General features: G+C 48.4%; 5 protein-coding genes across 5 annotated transcripts; 3 read left to right on the forward strand and 2 right to left on the reverse strand.

Moving 5' to 3' along the window:
* Positions 1-666: 666 nt before the first annotated feature.
* On the forward strand, positions 667-3,712 carry G6M90_00g007910 (uncharacterized protein; the record flags this gene model as incomplete). Its single annotated transcript, XM_014694231.1, has 2 exons — positions 667-1,790; positions 1,840-3,712. 2 exons carry the CDS (start codon positions 667-669, stop codon positions 3,710-3,712), a joined length of 2,997 nt encoding a protein of 998 aa, XP_014549717.1.
* A 216-nt stretch (positions 3,713-3,928) lies between these two features.
* Positions 3,929-6,339, reverse strand: rad15 (General transcription and DNA repair factor IIH helicase subunit XPD; the record flags this gene model as incomplete). The annotated part of the gene is made up of 5 exons (XM_014694230.1): positions 3,929-5,284; positions 5,339-5,436; positions 5,490-5,820; positions 5,869-5,985; positions 6,091-6,339. The coding sequence occupies 5 exons, from the start codon at positions 6,337-6,339 to the stop codon at positions 3,929-3,931; spliced, it is 2,151 nt and encodes a 716-aa protein (XP_014549716.1).
* Positions 6,340-9,606: 3,267 nt separating this feature from the next.
* On the forward strand, positions 9,607-11,562 carry PPS1 (Dual specificity protein phosphatase PPS1; the record flags this gene model as incomplete). The annotated part of the gene is made up of 2 exons (XM_014694229.1): positions 9,607-11,389; positions 11,480-11,562. 2 exons carry the CDS (start codon positions 9,607-9,609, stop codon positions 11,560-11,562), a joined length of 1,866 nt encoding a protein of 621 aa, XP_014549715.1.
* A 1,198-nt stretch (positions 11,563-12,760) lies between these two features.
* ATG18 (Autophagy-related protein 18) lies at positions 12,761-14,237 on the reverse strand (the record flags this gene model as incomplete). Its single annotated transcript, XM_014694228.2, has 3 exons — positions 12,761-13,873; positions 13,941-14,095; positions 14,177-14,237. 3 exons carry the CDS (start codon positions 14,235-14,237, stop codon positions 12,761-12,763), a joined length of 1,329 nt encoding a protein of 442 aa, XP_014549714.2.
* Positions 14,238-15,230: 993 nt separating this feature from the next.
* PPM2 (tRNA wybutosine-synthesizing protein 4) lies at positions 15,231-18,944 on the forward strand (the record flags this gene model as incomplete). Its single annotated transcript, XM_014694227.1, has 7 exons — positions 15,231-15,305; positions 15,518-15,738; positions 15,825-16,195; positions 16,322-17,364; positions 17,426-18,067; positions 18,128-18,424; positions 18,492-18,944. 7 exons carry the CDS (start codon positions 15,231-15,233, stop codon positions 18,942-18,944), a joined length of 3,102 nt encoding a protein of 1,033 aa, XP_014549713.1.
* Positions 18,945-19,391: the final 447 nt, after the last annotated feature.

Below are 19,391 nucleotides of genomic sequence, written 5' to 3' on the forward strand. Positions count from 1 at the left end.
TCTGCACACACCTCTAAAATACCGAGTTGGCTGACTGGCGTTGGTGGTGTATCGCAAAAAGAAATATCTGTGCAAATGGCCGAATACGTGACGGAATGACGTGTGTTTAGTCGTGGCCCTAGGCATACGTCACTCCATGTTCATCACTTGGCGATTTCAACCAATTTGCTTGGTCTTGGATGTGTTGATGATTTCTCGCACCACATTAGTCTGAAAAGCGCCATGCGGTGGATGACATCTGGACCCTTCGACCAGCAACAACCCAATGGAATAGCATGTCAGACATCTTAGGCGGCGATTTGACGGAAGGAAAGTCCCCGAACCTGGCGCCCATGAATTTGGGTGGCATCAGACGTGTTCAGTTTCTGGTCTCATCGACCCCACTGTAGGTCCGACAGGAGGTACCGTGGCACGCACCACGTCCTCGCGTTTGGTGTAGTACATGTAACCGAATCCCGTTGAGTAGACTTGGCTGGGCCTCGTCACCGACGACGCTCGCAAGTCCAAAATCCCCGTCCTTCCCTCCCGTCACGATGAACACCCGCCACAAAGAACAATTGCTTCAGGGGAATTCCTGTGACAGTAAGCTTGGTCGGTGATCAGGGGCGACAAACCTAGAACCATCATAATATATGGCCATTATTCCGAATCACGGAGGCTGCCAACATGACACCAATTCCGCACACCTATGGCTCTAATTGCCGCCTGGCTCCAATACCACAACGTCCAAGTGAGAATGGCATGCCGCAAATTGTCTCCCAGTTCTTCTATTCGTCACTTATACCGATCAACGAGCTGCTATCAAACCAGCGCTATAGGAGCAGTTCGGACAACAAGTCGGTGAAGCGACAGCTTCGGCCATTTGACCTTGGTGACAACAATGCACTCGAGAAGGCATGGATGAGCCTGCCATCGGATCAGTACCGTACTGAACATGAAGCGATTAGAGCAGGCCGATACGAAAGCCTTAGGCCCAGCCCGGGGCTTCTGCGACTACGACAGAAACTCGTGGAAGCTCTCGCTTTGAAACACCTTGAACTGCACGCTGGTACCTTGTATGGGCTGCCATTGAATAACAATGCTGCGAGCACAAGTGCCGAAATGGGTGAACTGCCAGCATGTTGCCCAGTCTTGCGTTCCGACGCCTCGGAAATGCTGCAACAGCATTTTTGCGCTTTAGCCCGCAAAGCCTATCCAGAACTCACGATCGAAGCTACAGAGCGGGAAGTAATTGAAACCATGACGGCTATAAACAAAACAAAAATCGACACCTTTGACTCTGAGCAGAATTCAGTTCTCGGTAATTTGTCCGCAAGGAGAAGGGAAGCTGTATCTCTCGAAGTAGAAGCTTCGCCGGTCACGAGTGCTGGAAGGATTGTAGCACGGCAGGGGCGACCTCAATCATCATCAAGGATCACACCGAGCTTATTGGGCCAAACCGCTTTGGATGTGCCTGCACCACCCCGCTTACCTGGAACAAGCGTGGGAATGGCGGGCGACTCTTTTATTCAAGCTGGAAGCAAGTCCGGTTTTACAACACCGCGGGCTTCAACCTCGGACGGCCGCCAACAGCTGAGTACTAGTAAACACCACGGTGATGACCGTATCGCACTTCGTCATCATGTACCTGACTCAAAGAAAGAGACTGAGAGTGAAGCGAGTGTTCTAGATGTCGTTGTGGGTATATCGAGACTTCATAAGGTGTCACTACCGGCACTTCTAATGGAACCTATATATTGGTCACCTGTGAATGATGTGGCTGTTGTAATGCGAGCTACTTGGTTCTATAGGTGAGGATATTTTTTAATTGTCGTTGTTTGGTTACTAACAATGTGCTAGAGATACGATGATGCCCGTGGCCCCCTTGGTAGCTAATCAACTGGAAGCTGGTTATCAAGAGCTGAAGCCATGGACTGAAACATGGAGAGATGAATTAAATTGTGCGGTCGAGGTTGGGTCTCTGGGCGAAGAGAAGATTTCGTATTGCCTATGGCCTCAAGACTCAAAGTATTTCAACAGTGAAATGCAAAAACGAGAGCCCGGGATATCTGCCGAGGCGTTTTGTTCAGCACATTGTTGTCGAGGGGATGCTGCTGCGCAAGGGTCTATTGATCCTGTTGTTGAAGGGAGTTCTTCAAACAAAGAAGGGATAAGTCGAGCGTTTTCGAATTACCACGTTATTTACAAGGATGAAAAGCGTGCGTTTCTGTTAAAACCTAGCCTCCGACCCTCTGCTTATTACGGAAGAAGGCCGGCGTCAAAGATTGTCAAAGGCTTCGCAGTCGGCATTCCGGTTGTTCGAGGTTTTGACTCGCAAGCCTGGGATCGTATTTATGGCCATGGCCATGTTCCCGACCGGGACAAGGAAACACAGCAAATAGCGGAACCAACATCGCATTCTCATGAGAACGACGAAGATAGACCCTGTGACGCATGTGAAGCCGACAAAGACAATGGTCAGGTGACGGACCTGATTCTTGTTGCACACGGCATCGGTCAAAAGTTCGCGGAAAGAGTCGAGAGTTTTCATTTCACACACGCCATCAATGGTTTTCGACGTGCCGTGAACGACGAGATGCGCAATCCCATCATTCAACACATCACGCGCCAAGACCAGAACGGTGTTATGATACTGCCACTAAATTGGAGAATGGGGCTTTCATTTGAGGACGGTGGCCCAGGAAACCGTCAAACTAGCGAACAGCAAACGAATGAATCATTTGGATTGAAAGATATTGAGCCTAACACTATTCCTGCAATTAGAAGCATGATCTCTGATGTCATGTTTGACATACCATTTTATATGTCACACCACAAGAGCAAAATGGTCAATGCTCTTGTATTTGAAGCGAACCGAGTATACCGGCTTTGGTGTCGAAATAACCCAGGTTTTGCAGACAGAGGAAGAGTTCATCTTATTGCGCACTCCCTGGGCAGTGTTATGGCAGTTGACATACTTTCTCGACAGCCGACGGAAGTGCCACGCTTGGATTTGGAACGAGTTGAGCCGGAAACGCAATTCTTTGAGTTTGATACAACTAATCTCTTCCTTCTCGGAAGTCCGGCTGGCTTCTTCTTGCTTCTTGAACACGGGGCTTTAACACCAAGGCGTGGACGCCGAAAGCCAGGGGCAGATCCTAGAGATATAATGGATGAGAACATCGTAAGTGACGCTGGCAGATTCGGCTGTCTGGCTGTGGATAACATCTACAACATCTTGGCTAAAGAAGACCCCATTGCGTACTTGTTAAATGGGGCAGTAGATCCTGCATACGCCTCAGCACTTAAACCAGCCTACGTCCCAAGCACTTCAACTTCAATTTTCAAGTCGGTAGGCGACGTAATGCGACAAATTGTGCCAGGATTATCGTTGCCAACTGATCCACTCGCCACACATCCCGAGAGACCCTCCATAATACGGCTTCCTTCTCAATTAGAGTTGGAGGTTCATGATTTCACGCGTGAAGAGATCGCCGAGAAACGGGTGTTTCTACTCAACGATAATGGCCAAATTGATTGGTTTTTAAGATCTGGAAGCGGCCCATTAGAGATCCAGTATCTTAATATGCTCAGTGCCCACACAAGTTATTGGATTAATCAAGACTTCGTTCGTATGTTGTGTCTGGAAATTGGGCGACGGCCAGGGCGGAATTTTTCAATCCCAGTCATGAGAGCCGTGAAAGGGACCAAGCGATTTTCATTGGAGAGGTGATTCATTTGTAGATCAGGCAATCAAACCGCATCTCTCGTGACACTACATATGTTCAATTTGCATAGCGGTTACCTTTGGGACCGCGTAATGTAGTGGATTGGTTTTTTTATGTACAAGCTCGTCTTTCAACGCAAATGCCATTTATAATTGAATTTTTCTGATCCCATTCACCAACGCCGCCATTGACAGGCCAACTGATGCTAGCCAAGTGCTTTATTAGAAATCGTCCAGCTCCATCATGTCTTGGTCCAACTCTTCGTCATCGAATTCATAGGGATTAATGGGAGCATTGTCCTCGTCGCCTGGAATCTTTGCCGCATCCTCGAGTTCGCGAATCTTTTCCATATCCATCTTTTCTTTATACTTCTGAAGATCTTCGTAGCCCCACGTGCTAATACCGTCCTGATCTTTGGCGTGAAAGGGTTGTGCCATAGTTCTTAGAAACCTCCTTGCACTGCTCACTGCCATATCAGTGCTAAGGTTCGTATCGACATCCAGGAGGCCTTGATTAATCCATTTGGGAAGTTGGACTCTCTTTTTCTGAAATCTGCGGTCGGCAAGAACCATGATTCCATAGTCATCTTTCCCTCGCAGGACACGGCCGAGGCATTGAGCAGCGTGGCGCATCGCATCGAAAGAAAGAAAGTCATTTTCCTTGATACGATACGTTTCGCGCAAGAATTCTAGACGTGCTTTCAAAATCCGGGACTCTGTGTATTGAAAAGGGACCCCAATGCAAAGTACCGTCCGGCCATACTGGTGATCAAAGTCGATGCCTTCTGAGACTTTGCCCCGTGCAACACACAATAAGATCGCCCCTCTACCATTGCAACATGCGGTGCGGTAGGTTTCGAGGGCTAGCGACGTTTCCTGGGCGTCTGGAGTTTCTACCAAAATAAGTTTATATTTCCACACTTCATCCAAAATACCCATGCCTTGCCACATGCTGATGATCGATTCCATGTAAAGGTACGATGGAAAGAAGACAACTAGGCCATCAGGAGTGATTTTGGCGAACTCGATCAAAAGCGTGCCGTAATTTCGCACCACACTAGGTTCGTTGCGGACTTGGAAACTGGTCGAAATGGAGGCTTGATCACTCCCGCGTGTAACAATCATAGGTAAGAATGACCGTCTTGCAAGTGTCATGCTGTATGACTCTTGGATCACAGTCGAAAAGTCCAACATCTTTGGATACATTTCCAAAGGAGAAATTGTACCAGACGTGATAATAACAGAATAGAATCTCTCGAAAACAGGGCGAATAGCTATTGCTGCGTCCAGACACGTAAAATGCAGAATAGGGTTAGGAACCTCTGCTGTGTCTGATTCAAAGGGCTCAAGAATAAGAAGAAAGCCTTTCTCATAGGTTGCAACCAACGTCGCAAAAGTAGCCACTTCCTGTAACGGCTGATAGTCCTCGATATTGGTAAGCTCAAGTGTCCGAACAAGAGACGTCAAGCGCTCTGCGCAAAACCTGAGGGGTTTCTTTTCGATGAAAGTGTGTTCCTTCAAGTGAGCTAGGAATGAAGGGGGGGTCTCTGAAATGACCTGACGCACTTTCATCCTTGTCTGGATACATATTAGGAATGATTAGGCTGAAACGGCTATTTTGTTTGTACACACCTTGAGATACTCAATAAATCTTTTGAGGAAAGCAACGAAATGCTCTGCTCTTCTAATGTTTCCAGGGACAGCTTCCCTGAGTAGATCTTCTGGCAGTGCTATAAAAGGTCAGGCTAGAACAAAACCGGGCCCCGCATACTAAATGGCTTACCAGGATTAGCCATGAATGCATCCTCCTGGCGTGCTTCGTCCGCCTCTCGAAGGCCCTGGACCAGTTTTTGGTATTCATTCTGAAGTTGCTCTTGATCCGTGTCCCGCATCTCGGTGATTTTGTGCTCGAGGTTTTGTGCACCTCTGCTGGCCCTACGTAGCGAGTCTTCGGTAATGTCAGTGCTGAGAGCTTCAATACATACATTGTCAATATTGTGAGCTTCATCAAACACGACAATGCAGTCTTTTGAAAAGTCTCGAGACACTCGCTCCGCAATTTTTGGATCCAAAAGATAGTGATAAGAGAAAATGACGACGTTGCAGTATTGCATCTGATCCATTTAGTCGATGCTAGAGCAGGGCAGTGGTGATAAGCATACCATTCTTCTTGCAGTAAAATATGGGCACTGTTTGTGTTCCTCTCCATACCGCAGAATACCATCAAAGGTCCATACGCCATTCGGAATCAGGTTGTGAGGCTCGAGAAGGTCGAGATTCTAAAGTCTTGAATTAGCAGGTAGAGTCAGGAGGAAGAAAAACCACGCAAAATTCTTCAGAAACTTTCTTGAATGAAATATGCTGTTGGGCTGAAGGATTCGTACATCGTGGTAGACGCAAACGGCCACATTCTCACCCCTATCCTTCTTCTCTTTAACAAAGCCAGCAGTGAGACTCCTACAGCGGGCGTCCACAACAGATCCACTCTTTTCTCGTTTGACGGAGGGATGGAGGCAGAGGTTCTTTCGACTAGTTAGTCCCAAGCCGCGGAAATCTTCCTCATAGCCTAGTTGCTCTGTACGATACTTCATGAGAGCTTTCAGCTCCACCAAAGCCTTCTCGATCTCTGACATGGTACCTTTCCACGCAAGTTCATCAGCCACTAAACCAAGAGACAAGGAAGAGAGAAGAGGAGGAGAGAGAAACGGGGAGATATTGAGGAAGGGACTTTGAGGGGTTCAACAAACGAGAGCAGTATATTAGTTTTCTTTTTTCAGGCATGAACTGCTGATAAGCTACAATGAGCGATAGTAGGGATACAGTCTTGCCGGTGCCTGAAGGCATTTCTAGTACACAGTGACCGCCGGCATCAAGTGTTTCTAAGAATAGATGGTACGGGTCAGCCAGGTTGGTAAGACCAAACTATTACCAGAAGCATTGAGGATCGTCGCGGTTACTCTTCAAGTCACACATATACCTATTGAAATATCGGTTAAGGGGAGGCAAAAGTAAAACTCTGCTTTTATATGGGAGCTTACGCATATTGCTCTAAAAATTGCTTGGTCAGTTCTGAGCGCTTCCATGCCGCATTCTGAACGTGCATACCTGGGTAAATCTTGGGATACGGAAAAAGGACAGGCAGTTTACTAAAGCCAACTTAGCACCCATATACATAACACGTGATGAAGAGAGATATTTTACTCAATGTAGAACTTCATCTTGCCCTTCGATGAGAGCTAACCTAGCTCTCAAAACGCAATACTTGATAATTTGTTGCCTCTTTACCTTGGTAGATTCACATTTCACGATCGTAAGGAGAAGACTCGCCATGTGGGTCTCCAAGGAAATTGTTAAAGCGCGTGATCACGTGATTGCGAGCACCCGCTGCGTACTCACATCCGTCCTGTCACGCGAGCATCGTGCTGGATCTCTTCAACTTTATTGTTGCTTTGCTTGAACCGCTGACTGTTTCGCTGCTTACCTACTAGGCACTCATCCGAGTATCTCGGTGGGCAGTTGCGTTATAGACGTCGGTTTGTTTGTGGGAAGCCTGTCATTGGCCTCGCGCCATTTGGGGCCATCTGATTCTCTTAATTGCTCAGACCTAGTGCTCCTTTCGGATTCATCACTCACAAAAGGCTAAAACAGAATTCGGTATCCCGGGACCGTTAAATAATACAGGTTCTTGAGACAAATTATGATTAGCAGAAGAGGCATTTTGTTTGGTCCCCTTAATAACTCCTCGACTGTCGGATCGAAGCATGGATTGGCTCTCGCTATGTATGGATTTGTGACTTTCTGATCGACTGGTACCAGTAACGAGAGAGAATGGAAGTCGGCTTAAGCCTGCTAAAAAGAAGAATCCAAAGGCTGTCTGTCAATTAATCCGCTAAATGCGTACCTACTGAGTGAAGTGGGTTCCTTATCTAGACGGATAGTGGGCCTCAATGCGGAATCTGGGGAAATGAGCAAGTTTGGCCACCCGCGTTGGTCTCGAAGTGTCTCCCAGGTGATCTTTCATGTCTAGAGTATTCTAGAAAAGATAACTTGTGATACTCGACTCGGGAATCTAAAAGCAAATGAGACACCGAAACGCAAATGTGTACTGTTAACTCAAGCAAAGATGTTTATTAGGCTCGAGGCCGCCTTGTACAACGTAAATTGACAGCTCAAACGTTGCTGTCCATGGCAACCACAATTGCTCTCATTGTATCGCTGGAGTGCCCTGGGGAACGATGAGGTTATTTTCCCATCTTTGCTTTTCCGCCTTCATCGTGTAGTAGCGGATTTATCTCTATTTCTATTGACGTTTTACATGAACATAACGATGGTCTTGTGGTGGTGGCTTAGGAGCCTCATCAACGCTTCACGGACGATCGTTCCTTCCCCGCCCTCAACACGCCGTGGACTCTCCAGAACTTATCTACCTTAGGCACGTACACACTGCTCACTAGTTGATTTTGGAGACAGGGAATGGGAGCAGTCTCTCCACCCAACTGGGCCTGGTAAGGCCCACCAGACTGCAATTGGTTTATTGAATCCATGTTGCCGCCCACGACAGACCGGTAGACAGGGATGACGCTCTTATCATCCAATAGGTGACACGCTAGTGAAGCCTGATCATCAGCCATCTTGCTGGCCTGTTACAGCATTTTCCAGTAATACTAGTAGTACTAACCCTCGCATCAGACCATTGTGCTGCAAACGTCGTCATGGAGAGAGGTCAGTGAAAAACGAAGTACGGAGTAGAATGTGACGAGTTTGTGAGAAGCCCATCAAAAGTGCAGTCCGGGAGTTGGTTGCCACTCGGCAGTGAAATGCGCGCCTAAATGTCTGGCCCATGGGAGCCCGTGCCGTTGCCTGAGAAGCGACGAGACATCTGGACTGTCAACTGGTCATTGATTGCACCATTGCCTGCTACAAGGCCTCAATTTGCTGGTAGGATTGAAGTGCGAGGAAGAGAGGAGCATAGTATATATTGCTAGGGACCCAGAGCTAAATATCGAGACGTAGCTATCTAAAGTACCTACTAGGTAGTTAGCTAGTCCAATCGACACTGGTCTGTGTTGGGTAAATGTCTGGTTGCTCACACCACATGATGTGACTGCCAGTCGTCACCCACCCACTCACGGTCCAGCAAATGCATTGTCGAAACACCACCGACCGCCAACTGCTACTCGGTGCATTTCGTGCATCCTCCTCCTTCCCCTCTTCTCGTTGATGCAGTCTTGTTTACGCCTTATCTTTCTTCCCTTGTAATCTACTTAAGTAGTTATTGATTCAAAACTATCAGACCTGTTTCAGCACCTGATCAAGCTTTGTACGAAGAAACTTGCATCGTGCACTGTCTTTGTGTGTATTTCCATTGTCCCTCTGAGAGGTACGCTCGCATGACTAGTTCTATTTCAAAATCCTTTGCTCAATACCCGTACCTCATGATTGACCTGTCTTAGGCTGGTCGATTTGCATTTTCTATGTCGTCACCCTTTGCCTCATTGGACTTGTTGACCAGCGGCGGCTGCTGCGTGGCGCGTTAGAAGGGGCATGATATCTGAGCAGCGCGCCCCTGGCATATCTATCATTTCTCTACAAACCCCAGTTTTTTGGCCGGCGAGGTCTTGAATCCCACTACACGAGAGTTGGATGCTAATCACTTCAACGGCCGTGGTTAGACCCTTAATGAATCGGGGGTTGGCTGACACGCTCACGATCTTCAGACCAGAGCCGAATCGATCTTACTCGTCATCTTGCAGTCAGCAACGCTGGAGCGGCCACGGTCAAGAATCACTTCCTGTTGACTGCAGTTCTTCTGCGTCATATATCCCGACTCTCTGCATACATGCACAGCACGCTCTCGACCTAAAGCGCTTGGCACGTCTCGGACATCACCATTCGCCAGCATGGCAACTATTGCTTTGCCGAGGCCGATACCTCCGCACGGCGCCAGCTCCGACATCGACGGTCCTATCACACCACCTCATTCGCTCGAAGATGTAAACCGACAAGTTCAAAGTCAGCGTTGTCCTGCTCCACTGCCAAATAAGCATATTCCGGCATGTCCCGCTGGGCCACCAAAAGTCGACGATACAGATACGCCGCCAGCATCTCCCAAGGGTGCTGCTGGAGCTTTGTGCCAGCAATCCTTACTCTTTCCGCCTGATAGCTATGTCAGATTGGAAATGGACAGCCTTTGTGTTTTTGAACTTGATGCCTCCCAGGTCAACAGGGCAATTGATTTCGGTTCCAGACAACCACTACCTTCACCAGAGGTGGTGTTCCCTTGGCTTCACGGCTTACATCCAAAGAATCATCTTCAGCAGGCATTCTTCATGGGCCGGAAAAGGTCTACAAGAAATCCACCTACGTGTAATCGAGGCATTTTGTTGGTAAAGGCAAATGGCGATCTTTTGACGGCACGACTTAAGGGAGCTGTTGCGCCTGATGAATTCCTGCAGCCTGGCCCCTGTCCCAGGTTTATCGAGGCGGATCCCGAGGAAGGGTTCTCGGTGAGAAACTTTCAGATTCAAACAGCAAAGGCGGCTCTTGTGTCTGATGTGATTGTATATGGAGAAAACCTTGCGGAAAGCAAGAAGGTAGCCTGGGAAGTTGCCGCGGCCCAGTTACTTCAAAGGCAATCACAAACGGCACAAGCGGGAAACTTCACCGAATATAACACCTTCGTTTGCACCAGTCCCTTCTCAGACTTTGAGGACGCTAATAGCGACATTGTTGCGATCGGCTCTGACGGTTGCGCGACTGGGAAGGTTCTCGATTTTGTTCAGCAGGAGCGAACGGAAATGTGGGACATGACCCAGGCGTCTGAAATATCTCACAACGTTTTCATGGGTCCCACCCCTGAAGCAGGCAGTCAAGAGGAGCAAATCTTTGATATATTAATTGAATGCAGCGATCTAGGCCACCTGGATCCTGGTGCCTTGCAACGCCTTGTCGAATCAACAGATGGGCCAGCTGGACGTTCGCATTTTGACTTCCCGTCGTCGGGTAGTATACTGCCACCAACATGGTCACACGATGAGGCTGACGGGATTATCGAAACGTGCAAGTGCATTTATTACCTATCGCATGGCATGCGGCTAAACAGTGGTGTTCACGACGAGAATACGCCGACTGGCACAACCGGCTTGACCGCCGGGACCTTTGAACCACGGAAAGTTCTCATTCATTGCGCCGATGGATACACGGAATCTACCATGCTGGGAATTGCGTACCTGAGTTACAGCACGGGACAACCGGTTTCAAATGCCTGGTTACAGCTCCATACTGCCAAGGGCCGAAACTTTTTTGCATATCCTACTGATGTCGCTCTGCTGACTGCAATTGCTCCTCGATTGTTAAAAGAATCCCCCGCTTGTGTTGGATATAGCCTTGAGAAAATTACCAATCTATTGCGGGATGAGCCTAAGTGGCTGCCTGGTCTCGACGGCTCCTTTCCGAGCCGAATTCTGGACTATCTGTATTTGGGCAATCTTGGTCACGCAAACAATCCGGATCTTCTGGCAGAATTGGGTATAGGCCAAATTTTAAGTGTCGGCGAGACAGCATCTTGGAAAGATGGCGATCTGGAGAAATGGGGTTCAGACAATGTTTACGTTGTCCAAGGCGTTCAAGATAACGGCATCGATCCACTTACAGATGAGTTCCCGGGATGCCTTGAGTTCATAGGTGAGAAAAAATTTGACCTTCCCAGGTCTAGTCTTATTTCTCAATCAGACTACTGTCTTCGAGTTTTGCTAACACTGAATTCATAGACAGAGGACGACGACGAGGGACGGCAACTCTGGTGCACTGTCGGGTTGGGGTATCGCGTAGCGCCACCATCTGTATCGCTGAAGTAATGAGAGCCATGGGGATGTCATTTCCTCGTGCATATTGTTTTGTTCGAGCAAGGCGTCTCAATGTTATCATTCAGCCTCATCTACGATTTGCGTATGAGTTATTACGTTGGGAAGAATGGCTGCAACAACAGGGAAATGACTCCGCGCCATTGAAGCGCGAGTTGGAATGGCAGGACATTGCGCGAGAAATCGCCCTCATGAATCGCCCTTACTCAAGGTGACACGAAAGCTCGTTGTTCGCTATTCATTCTAAAATCATAGGCACCTGTCTCTGAGAGGCAACAGATTTAGGGTCCACACCTAGCTCTCGCAACTGCACCTTGATTGGCATACCATCACGCCATGGGTAAGCGCAAGACAGTGCTAACACACGGGATGGCCTTCATTGTTGCATGTTTTGTTATCCATTCATTGGCTTGTTTGTTATTATTTCTTGATGAGCGTCTTGCCTGCGCCACATTGAACTTTCTACCTGCCGAACGTCGCCTGTTCTGTTCCAGGTGATATACTCTGCCTTTTTATTGTTGTTTACGGGCTGTTAAAGTAGGTTAAATCCAAGGCCCCTTGAGCATTTGGTTTTATTCAAACTTTTTGGAGCGTTGGATACTCGCATCCGTGGATATGATGACTTATGATGAAATGGACTTTCTCATATCGGGTTCCGCAATGTATTAAACAAGCCACCAAGAATTTATCTCTGGAATAGAGTTGGTCTCTTATTTACATGTTTGCGACGCTGTATCAACGCCTATTCTGAGGTGTGTGTGAAATGAACATGACGCAGTTTTCCTGAATTTCCAAGATTGGCAAGATGAAGCGTATTGCGAATTCGCCCAACTTCGGTATTTAGTAATACTTTAGTTGTCTGCAGGCTGCAGATCCCGTTGAAAAATGCTTATCGGCTTGATGCAACGATGTCTTTGCGTATCAACTCGGGACTGTTGCGTGTATGGTATTCGCTGCCTTGAAGCGTGAAGGCCGACTCATGGAGAACATCGTGTGCAAAATAACAACAGCAAGGAGCTAAGAGGGAGGATACGACCCATATGTTGGGACGTCATTTTTTTCGTCACCTTCAAGAACCCTGCGGGACAGTGTGAGTCTCGATTGTTAGTTCAGGTTTATGGCGCGAGATTCAAAAGACAGAACGATTTTCAATCAACAAAATAAGCAAGGCTTTTGCGGAGCAGGGAAAGTCTTACGAAAATTGCTTCACCAGGTATCCTTCTCCGCCGTTTTCCATGTCGATATTGTAAACGTAGAAGCCGCCATCGCTGGTTACAACCATAACTTGGGGGCTACTACTACTCATCGCTACGACACTTCGCAATGGTCCAACAATGGAGCTGCCTGTTGCGCGCGGAGTCAGTCCCGAGACTCCGGATTTCGGTATTTTGATGAACGCAAAGTCTCGTAGCGGCTCCCACATTTCGGTGACAGTCTGGGGCAGATAAGATCCAACAACGCCAGCAACACCACGACCCATGATTTGTGATGATCGACGCAACATGTTACTAAATGACCCGCTCTGCCTTCGATGGCCCTGTTGACCTCCACTGGGAAATGCGTTCCCCGGTCCCGATTCTGCTGCATCGCTTCTGGGGGAATCTGTGGCGCTATTCCCTGGCGAGTCGCCATCATCGTAGCTCCTAGCTCGCGACCAACGATCCTGTCTTGGAGGACTGGGCGTTTCGATTGGCACGCCTCCAGGAGTCGTATGTCCAGGTGGTGTTCCCAACCGAAAGATGTGGACAGTATCGGAAGTAGAAGACACGCATAGAAGGGTTGAGCTGAGATTGAAAGACATGCTGTAAATGGTTGAAGGATAGGTTCCGCGTCGAAATTGATACAGTTTCTGGCCTCTTGGGATGGAGAAAACCCGAATGATTGTCCCGGTCTCACTCGCCGTGGCCAAGAGTGTGCCGTCGCTGTTCAAGCATATGCAAGACAAGGGTGATCGATGGGCTTCGATAACATTTACCGCTTTGAGTGTTAATGTGTCAAATACGAGCACTTCGCCCGATGTTGGCGAGACGTATGTAGATTGTGGTGGTGCATGAGCTGGGCGGCGACTGTCCGAATCTTCCCTGGGTTTGGGGAGGGGATACGCAATGAAGCAGTTTTCCGACGAGGGAGACAGTGCGCATATTGCAGAGGGGTTCGGCGACGTTGTTATGGTGTGGAGGAGGCTCATGTTGCTAATGTCGTACAAATATATCTCCTCCTCCAATATGACGGCAAGACGCTTTCGATTTAGTCGGACGGCGAGAACAGCAGATGGAAACGTAAGCTCGCATATAACAGATGCTCTCTGTATCAGTGTAATTGCGAGTGTAAGCGAAAATATAACACCTTGAGTACGATCCAAGGCAGCCTACTTTTGTATTCTGAATTATAAGATGTCGTGGAGATAGTATGAGCGCGACAAGTGAGGTCGAAAACAGCATCTCGATAATAGCAATGTTTCCATCGTCGCTACTGAAGATTCGGGAGAAGGGATCAGTATGGTATATACGGAACCCCTTGGAGGTACCTGAAGAAACAAACGAGTTGAAGACGTGATATTAGTATATGATTTCGGTAGAGTAACCATGGCTATCGTGTCAATACTCACCAACAGCAAGACAGCTGTGGTCCTGGTTGAAGGTAATAAAATTGAGCGATGGGTTAGCCATTGTTACTGTCCTGGCAGCAGAAGCACAGAAACGTGCCCACTGCGTCCCAGCGGTTGTGACAGGTCCCGGTGGAATCGTGATTAAGTTGGGTTGTGGCAACGTGGAGTGATCAACGACGTCGTGGGGACGAGCTTCGACTGTGTCGAGGTTGCGGGTAAGTAGTCCGGGTTCAAGACAGCTCGGCAGCGATAGCCAAGTCACTCAGAAAAGGCCGTCTCGACAACGCCAGGCCGGCAGACACATATGACTCGTTAGACCTGATCAGGTGATGGACAACCGACCTGCTGCGTTTGCAAGCGGGGAAGGCTTAGGTTGGCCGCGATGCTGGCTCTTTCAGGACTTATGTAGATTGGAGGTAATTCGACGTCCTGTGAAACGAGGACTGGCTGATGAGGAGCAGCGCAGATCTGATCTGGGCCTGGGATGCGTGGGGTTGCCTCGGTGGCTAGGGGGCTGTTTAGCTGCCTACTCACCTACTTAGGTAAGTACTTAAGTAGGTACTTACTTACAGAGGAACTAGTACGTCTGGTAGTACAAGTGCCAGGCATCTTAAAATGTGATCGTGGAGCTGTCGCATCACATGCCTATCCTATAGATTCAATGATGGCTAATTTCTGGGCCCCTGGGCACCCGGGTACTTGGGATGGATATGAGCTTATTAAAGAACTACGCTGTACCTCTGGTCAACCTTCGCCCCTGTTGGTGTGGCTTGTGAGGTATCGTGCGATCGGTTGAGTAGCGATTCTTGCTATGGCCCTTGGAGTTCGCACACTCGAGTACTTACATGTACCTACTAGGTACCTGCAGGCTAGTAGTAGCTGCACATACATGTGTGCGAAAACCCCCCGCCCCCGCGAAAAAACTTTGTGCACATTTCATGTTGAATAACATGACAGTATGGTATCTTAGCTCAACCCGCCACCGGTAGCCCATCAGCAAGCTTCTCAGAGTCCACGGCGAATTACCGAGAGCATCTATGGTACGGAAGCAAAGATGGCAGCTGCTGCAAAGGCTCCGATGTCATACGGGCCACCCAAATCCCACGTCCTGGACGAATTAGTTATGGGAGTAAGTCTCAGAGCACGGCGACTAGCCTATCCTTCCTCGCGCTGGAACAGGACAGAATCAAAGAGTGGCAATGCACTGTTGGCCCGAGTGAATATCGGGGCATGCAAGAGAACATAGTATCACGAGTAAAACTAGGCCCATTATCCTCTCCTCAAAGACTGACCTCAGCAGCTTGATTCTCTAGACACCGAGGCTAATCCCTCGTAACATAGACAAATAGCAGCAGTATCGTCTCTAAGCGCAGCGTGGAGAAGCTGTATTTCCCCGAAGAACCACATTACTTCCGCTATTTCGTGAAAAAGTTTCAGAGACGTGCACCGCTCATCAATCGAGGATACTGGCTGAGACTCAGGGCCATTGATGTTGTGGTTAGACAGTTTCTATTCGAGAACCGAACCACAAAAAAAATTGTGATCAATCTCGGGTGTGGCAGGTGAGTACGGAACAAAGATAAACATACTTGCAGTCTGGGTGCTCAGATACTGAGCAAACTAACACGTCCCATGCTTAACAATCTAGCGACGTTCTCCCATGGCAATCACACGCTCGACATGCCTTGCTCTGCGACGATGTATTATTTGTGGATATAGACTATCCTGACTTGATGCTTAAAAAGCGATCAATAGTGCTGGAAACACCCCAGCTGCGAGAAATTTTGGGTGAAAATTTTGTCGTTAGCCAACCGGATGAGGATCAGATTCTCCTTCAAAGTGATCGATATTGTCAAATCGGGTGTGATCTTCGAGATATTTCAAGACTGAGACATTCGTTAGAGACGCTTTCTCCTTTAGCTGACTGCCATGTGCTATTCGTCGCAGAAGTATCCATCACCTATATGGACACAAAGTTTGCCGATGCTTTGATTCACTGGTCAAGTAGTGTTGGGAAAGGTGAGTTAAACACTATGGCCGATACAATGAGGTTGGACAAATGGCAACCAAACCAGCCAACATCCAATTGGAAACAGAATGCGCACAGAAAGCAATACTGGAACTGTCTGCTTACTTGAATCACAGCGGAATTCTGCCTTCTAGAGCAATTATTGCCCCATGGACCGGACCATCCGTTTGCGGCAACCATGCTCAGTCACTTTGACAAACTCAAGACACCACCAAAATCAGTGAGCAAATATCCAACCCTTGCCAAGCAAGTCAGTAGATTCACGGGCCTGGGCTACACAAATATCAATATTTGGGACCTGTGGGAAGCTTGGTCAAGCGCAAAATTCGTAAGCAGCTCTGAAAGATCGGCCTTAGACAACATAGAACCCTTTGACGAATGGGAGGAGTTTGTATTATTCGGACGACACTACTTTATTCTTCATGCTTCGGCCACGCATCAACAGGAGAAGATACCATTCTCACCAAAATACAATCACAAAGAGCCGTGTGAAAAAGAAAGCATATTCCCCGTTTCAATGGTCAAGCATGACGTACAAACATCGAAGAGGCGATTTGGCGACGTACTCGCAATCACGGATCCCACTGGAGCCGCATATGCTGTTCATATAATGGGATTGGGAACAGCTGGCAGAGAAGAATCACACGATATCTACAGTCTCGATGGGAAAATGGATATGCCCATTGTTCCCATTACTGGACCGCCCCCGCGCATGTGCCACTCGATAACTGACTTGGGAGACTATGGCATGCTTTTGGTCGGTGGTCGCACTTCCCCGGCCAATACTTTATCGGACTGCTGGGTTCTTCATAAGGGGCCGTTGTGTAAATGGGTACCTACCTCAAGCCTTCCAATCCCATTGTTCAGACACGCAGCAATTCGCCTCCGCGGCAGTTCTCTGGCCCTTATCGTAGGTGGCAAAACGGGACCATCCACAATCTCGGAAGACTGCTACGTTTTCCATGCGACGAAAGGCTGGTCGAAATGTGCAATCTTGGGAGAAGCACCTGGACCTCTGTTTGGTGCGGTGCTGTGCAATTCACCTGCTCGCCTCGCATCCGATGGCATATTTACCGGCCTGCTCGCTGGTGGGATCGGGCAAGATGGTTTGATAAGCTCAAAGAAGTATAGGTGGAAGCTCGATAATAATGACTCACAGGTAAAGGAAAAGGTGACCCTGTCCTGAAAAAGAGATTGTAGCTAACTATACTCTCGTCCAGCCAACCATTCGATTTACCAAGCATGAGGAGGAGTTCGAACAACTCGATGATCTTGCGGTGTTTGGAGCGAAAACAGTTAATCTAGAGTCACAAACATTGGTATGTGGAGGAGTAGGAGCGTGCTCCAGGTCACAAGGTCAAAGCATCCTTATGGTATACATGCCCGATAATGATGCGTATGCTGTGTCCAAGATGGGCACTTGCCCTGAGGGCAAGGCTCTGCCATTTATGGTCGGATCAGCCATAATGGAGGCCAAAGACAGCATTGTGATACTTGGCGGTGGAGCCACGTGCTTCTCAATGGGTACTTTTTGGGAAACTGGAGTCTTCCAACTCTCCTTCAAGGGCAAAGAAGATGATGGCGTGGGGAGTTGCGGATTCACAAGACATGAACCTCTGAAAGTACGCTTTTTGGCGTCGCAAAGGATTGTCAGTAGCACGAGGCAAACACTGCGGCAGGAGGCGAATTTGGAAAAGGCGACTGTTGCCACAATCCCTCGCGTTCGCCTGGAAACGCCAGCCCAGTTCGAAGACATTTTGCGGACCGGGCTGCCAGTTATTATCTCGAACGCCAACTTCGGTGGCTGTGTGCAGAAGTGGACACCTTCATATATGATAGACCGAATTGGGTACAATACCAAGGTGTGTGATTGTTTTGGCAAGCTTTTGGCCACGATATGTAGATGGAACTGACATCCCTAGGTTGTCGCACATGAATGCAAACATGATCATGAAAGAATGGACTTCAACTCAAAGAACTTCCGATACGTTACTGAGCCTTTTGGCAAAGTTATGGAACGTGCCGAGGCCGGGGAAAGGATTTACTTACGCGCACTATCCCGAGACAAACCGTCAGAACGACCAGCTAATATCCAAGACGACTTTTCGGCATTAGCGGAGGATTTTTGCCTGCCAAGGGAGCTGGACTCGGCCAACCGGTGCCTATTCAGCTCTGTTCTTAGAGTATCGGGGCGTATAAATATGTGGCTACACTATGACGTATGTTTCCGAGTATGTGCATCCACATGGTACACAGACATGCTAATCACTCTATTTTCTCGATTAGGTCATGGCCAACGTCTATGCCCAAGTGGCAGGATCAAAGCGCATGGTACTGTTCCCTCCTCGCGATGTAGAACACTTGCAATTTGCTCCCGGGGCATCTAGTTCAAGCCTCAACGTCTTTTCAGAGCTACAAACGTCGCGGATGGCTGCGACACACCCGTACGAAGCAGTGCTTGCTCCGGGAGACATGTTATTTCTTCCCCCATGCTGGCCACACGCAGCTGCAACGATCACGGACTGGGGCATAGCTGTAAATGTTTTCTTTCGAGACTTGGAAAGCGGATACGCTATTGGCAGGGATGTGTATGGTAACCGAGACCTCGCTGCATATGAGAAGGGGCGGTTAGAAGTTGCCCGCGTGGGGAAAAGCTTTCAACATCTCCCATTAGAGACGCGTCGATTTTACCTGAAACGACTGGCAGAGGAACTAGAATCGACTGCTGAAGGGGTATAGATAAATGTTGTGTGCGCCATTGACCTTTGAAGTAGACCGAAGTAACAACGAGCCGACATGGGAAGTGCGTGGCAAAAAGGGGTTGATCAGATGACCTGCTCTCCTATACAAAGCGATATTCTATGCCACTATTGTACATCGTGAACTTTGGAGGTCGTCAACAATGTGCAGCATGCCAATCCAACACATCTCACTTACCAAACAAGCCGGCATCAGCCTGTTCCCCAACAAGGCCAGTAGTAGTTCGTGGGGTGACAAGCTCAAGTGGTCTAGTCCAGTTAAAGTTTGATGCGACCCCTCCCTCCCCCGCAATGTCTTGATCTGAACTACCTACTACCAGCAAGTTGCGAGCTGAAACCTTTAAAATACGGTCCAGTGCCACCATCGCAGCTGTTGCCGAGCTGCTCAGTTTTGTCTCTTGGAGTTACAAATGGCGTCCAGCCTGAA

Source organism: Metarhizium brunneum, chromosome 1 (genome assembly GCF_013426205.1).
Source record: "Metarhizium brunneum chromosome 1, complete sequence".
Taxonomy (NCBI): Eukaryota; Fungi; Ascomycota; class Sordariomycetes; order Hypocreales; family Clavicipitaceae; genus Metarhizium; species Metarhizium brunneum.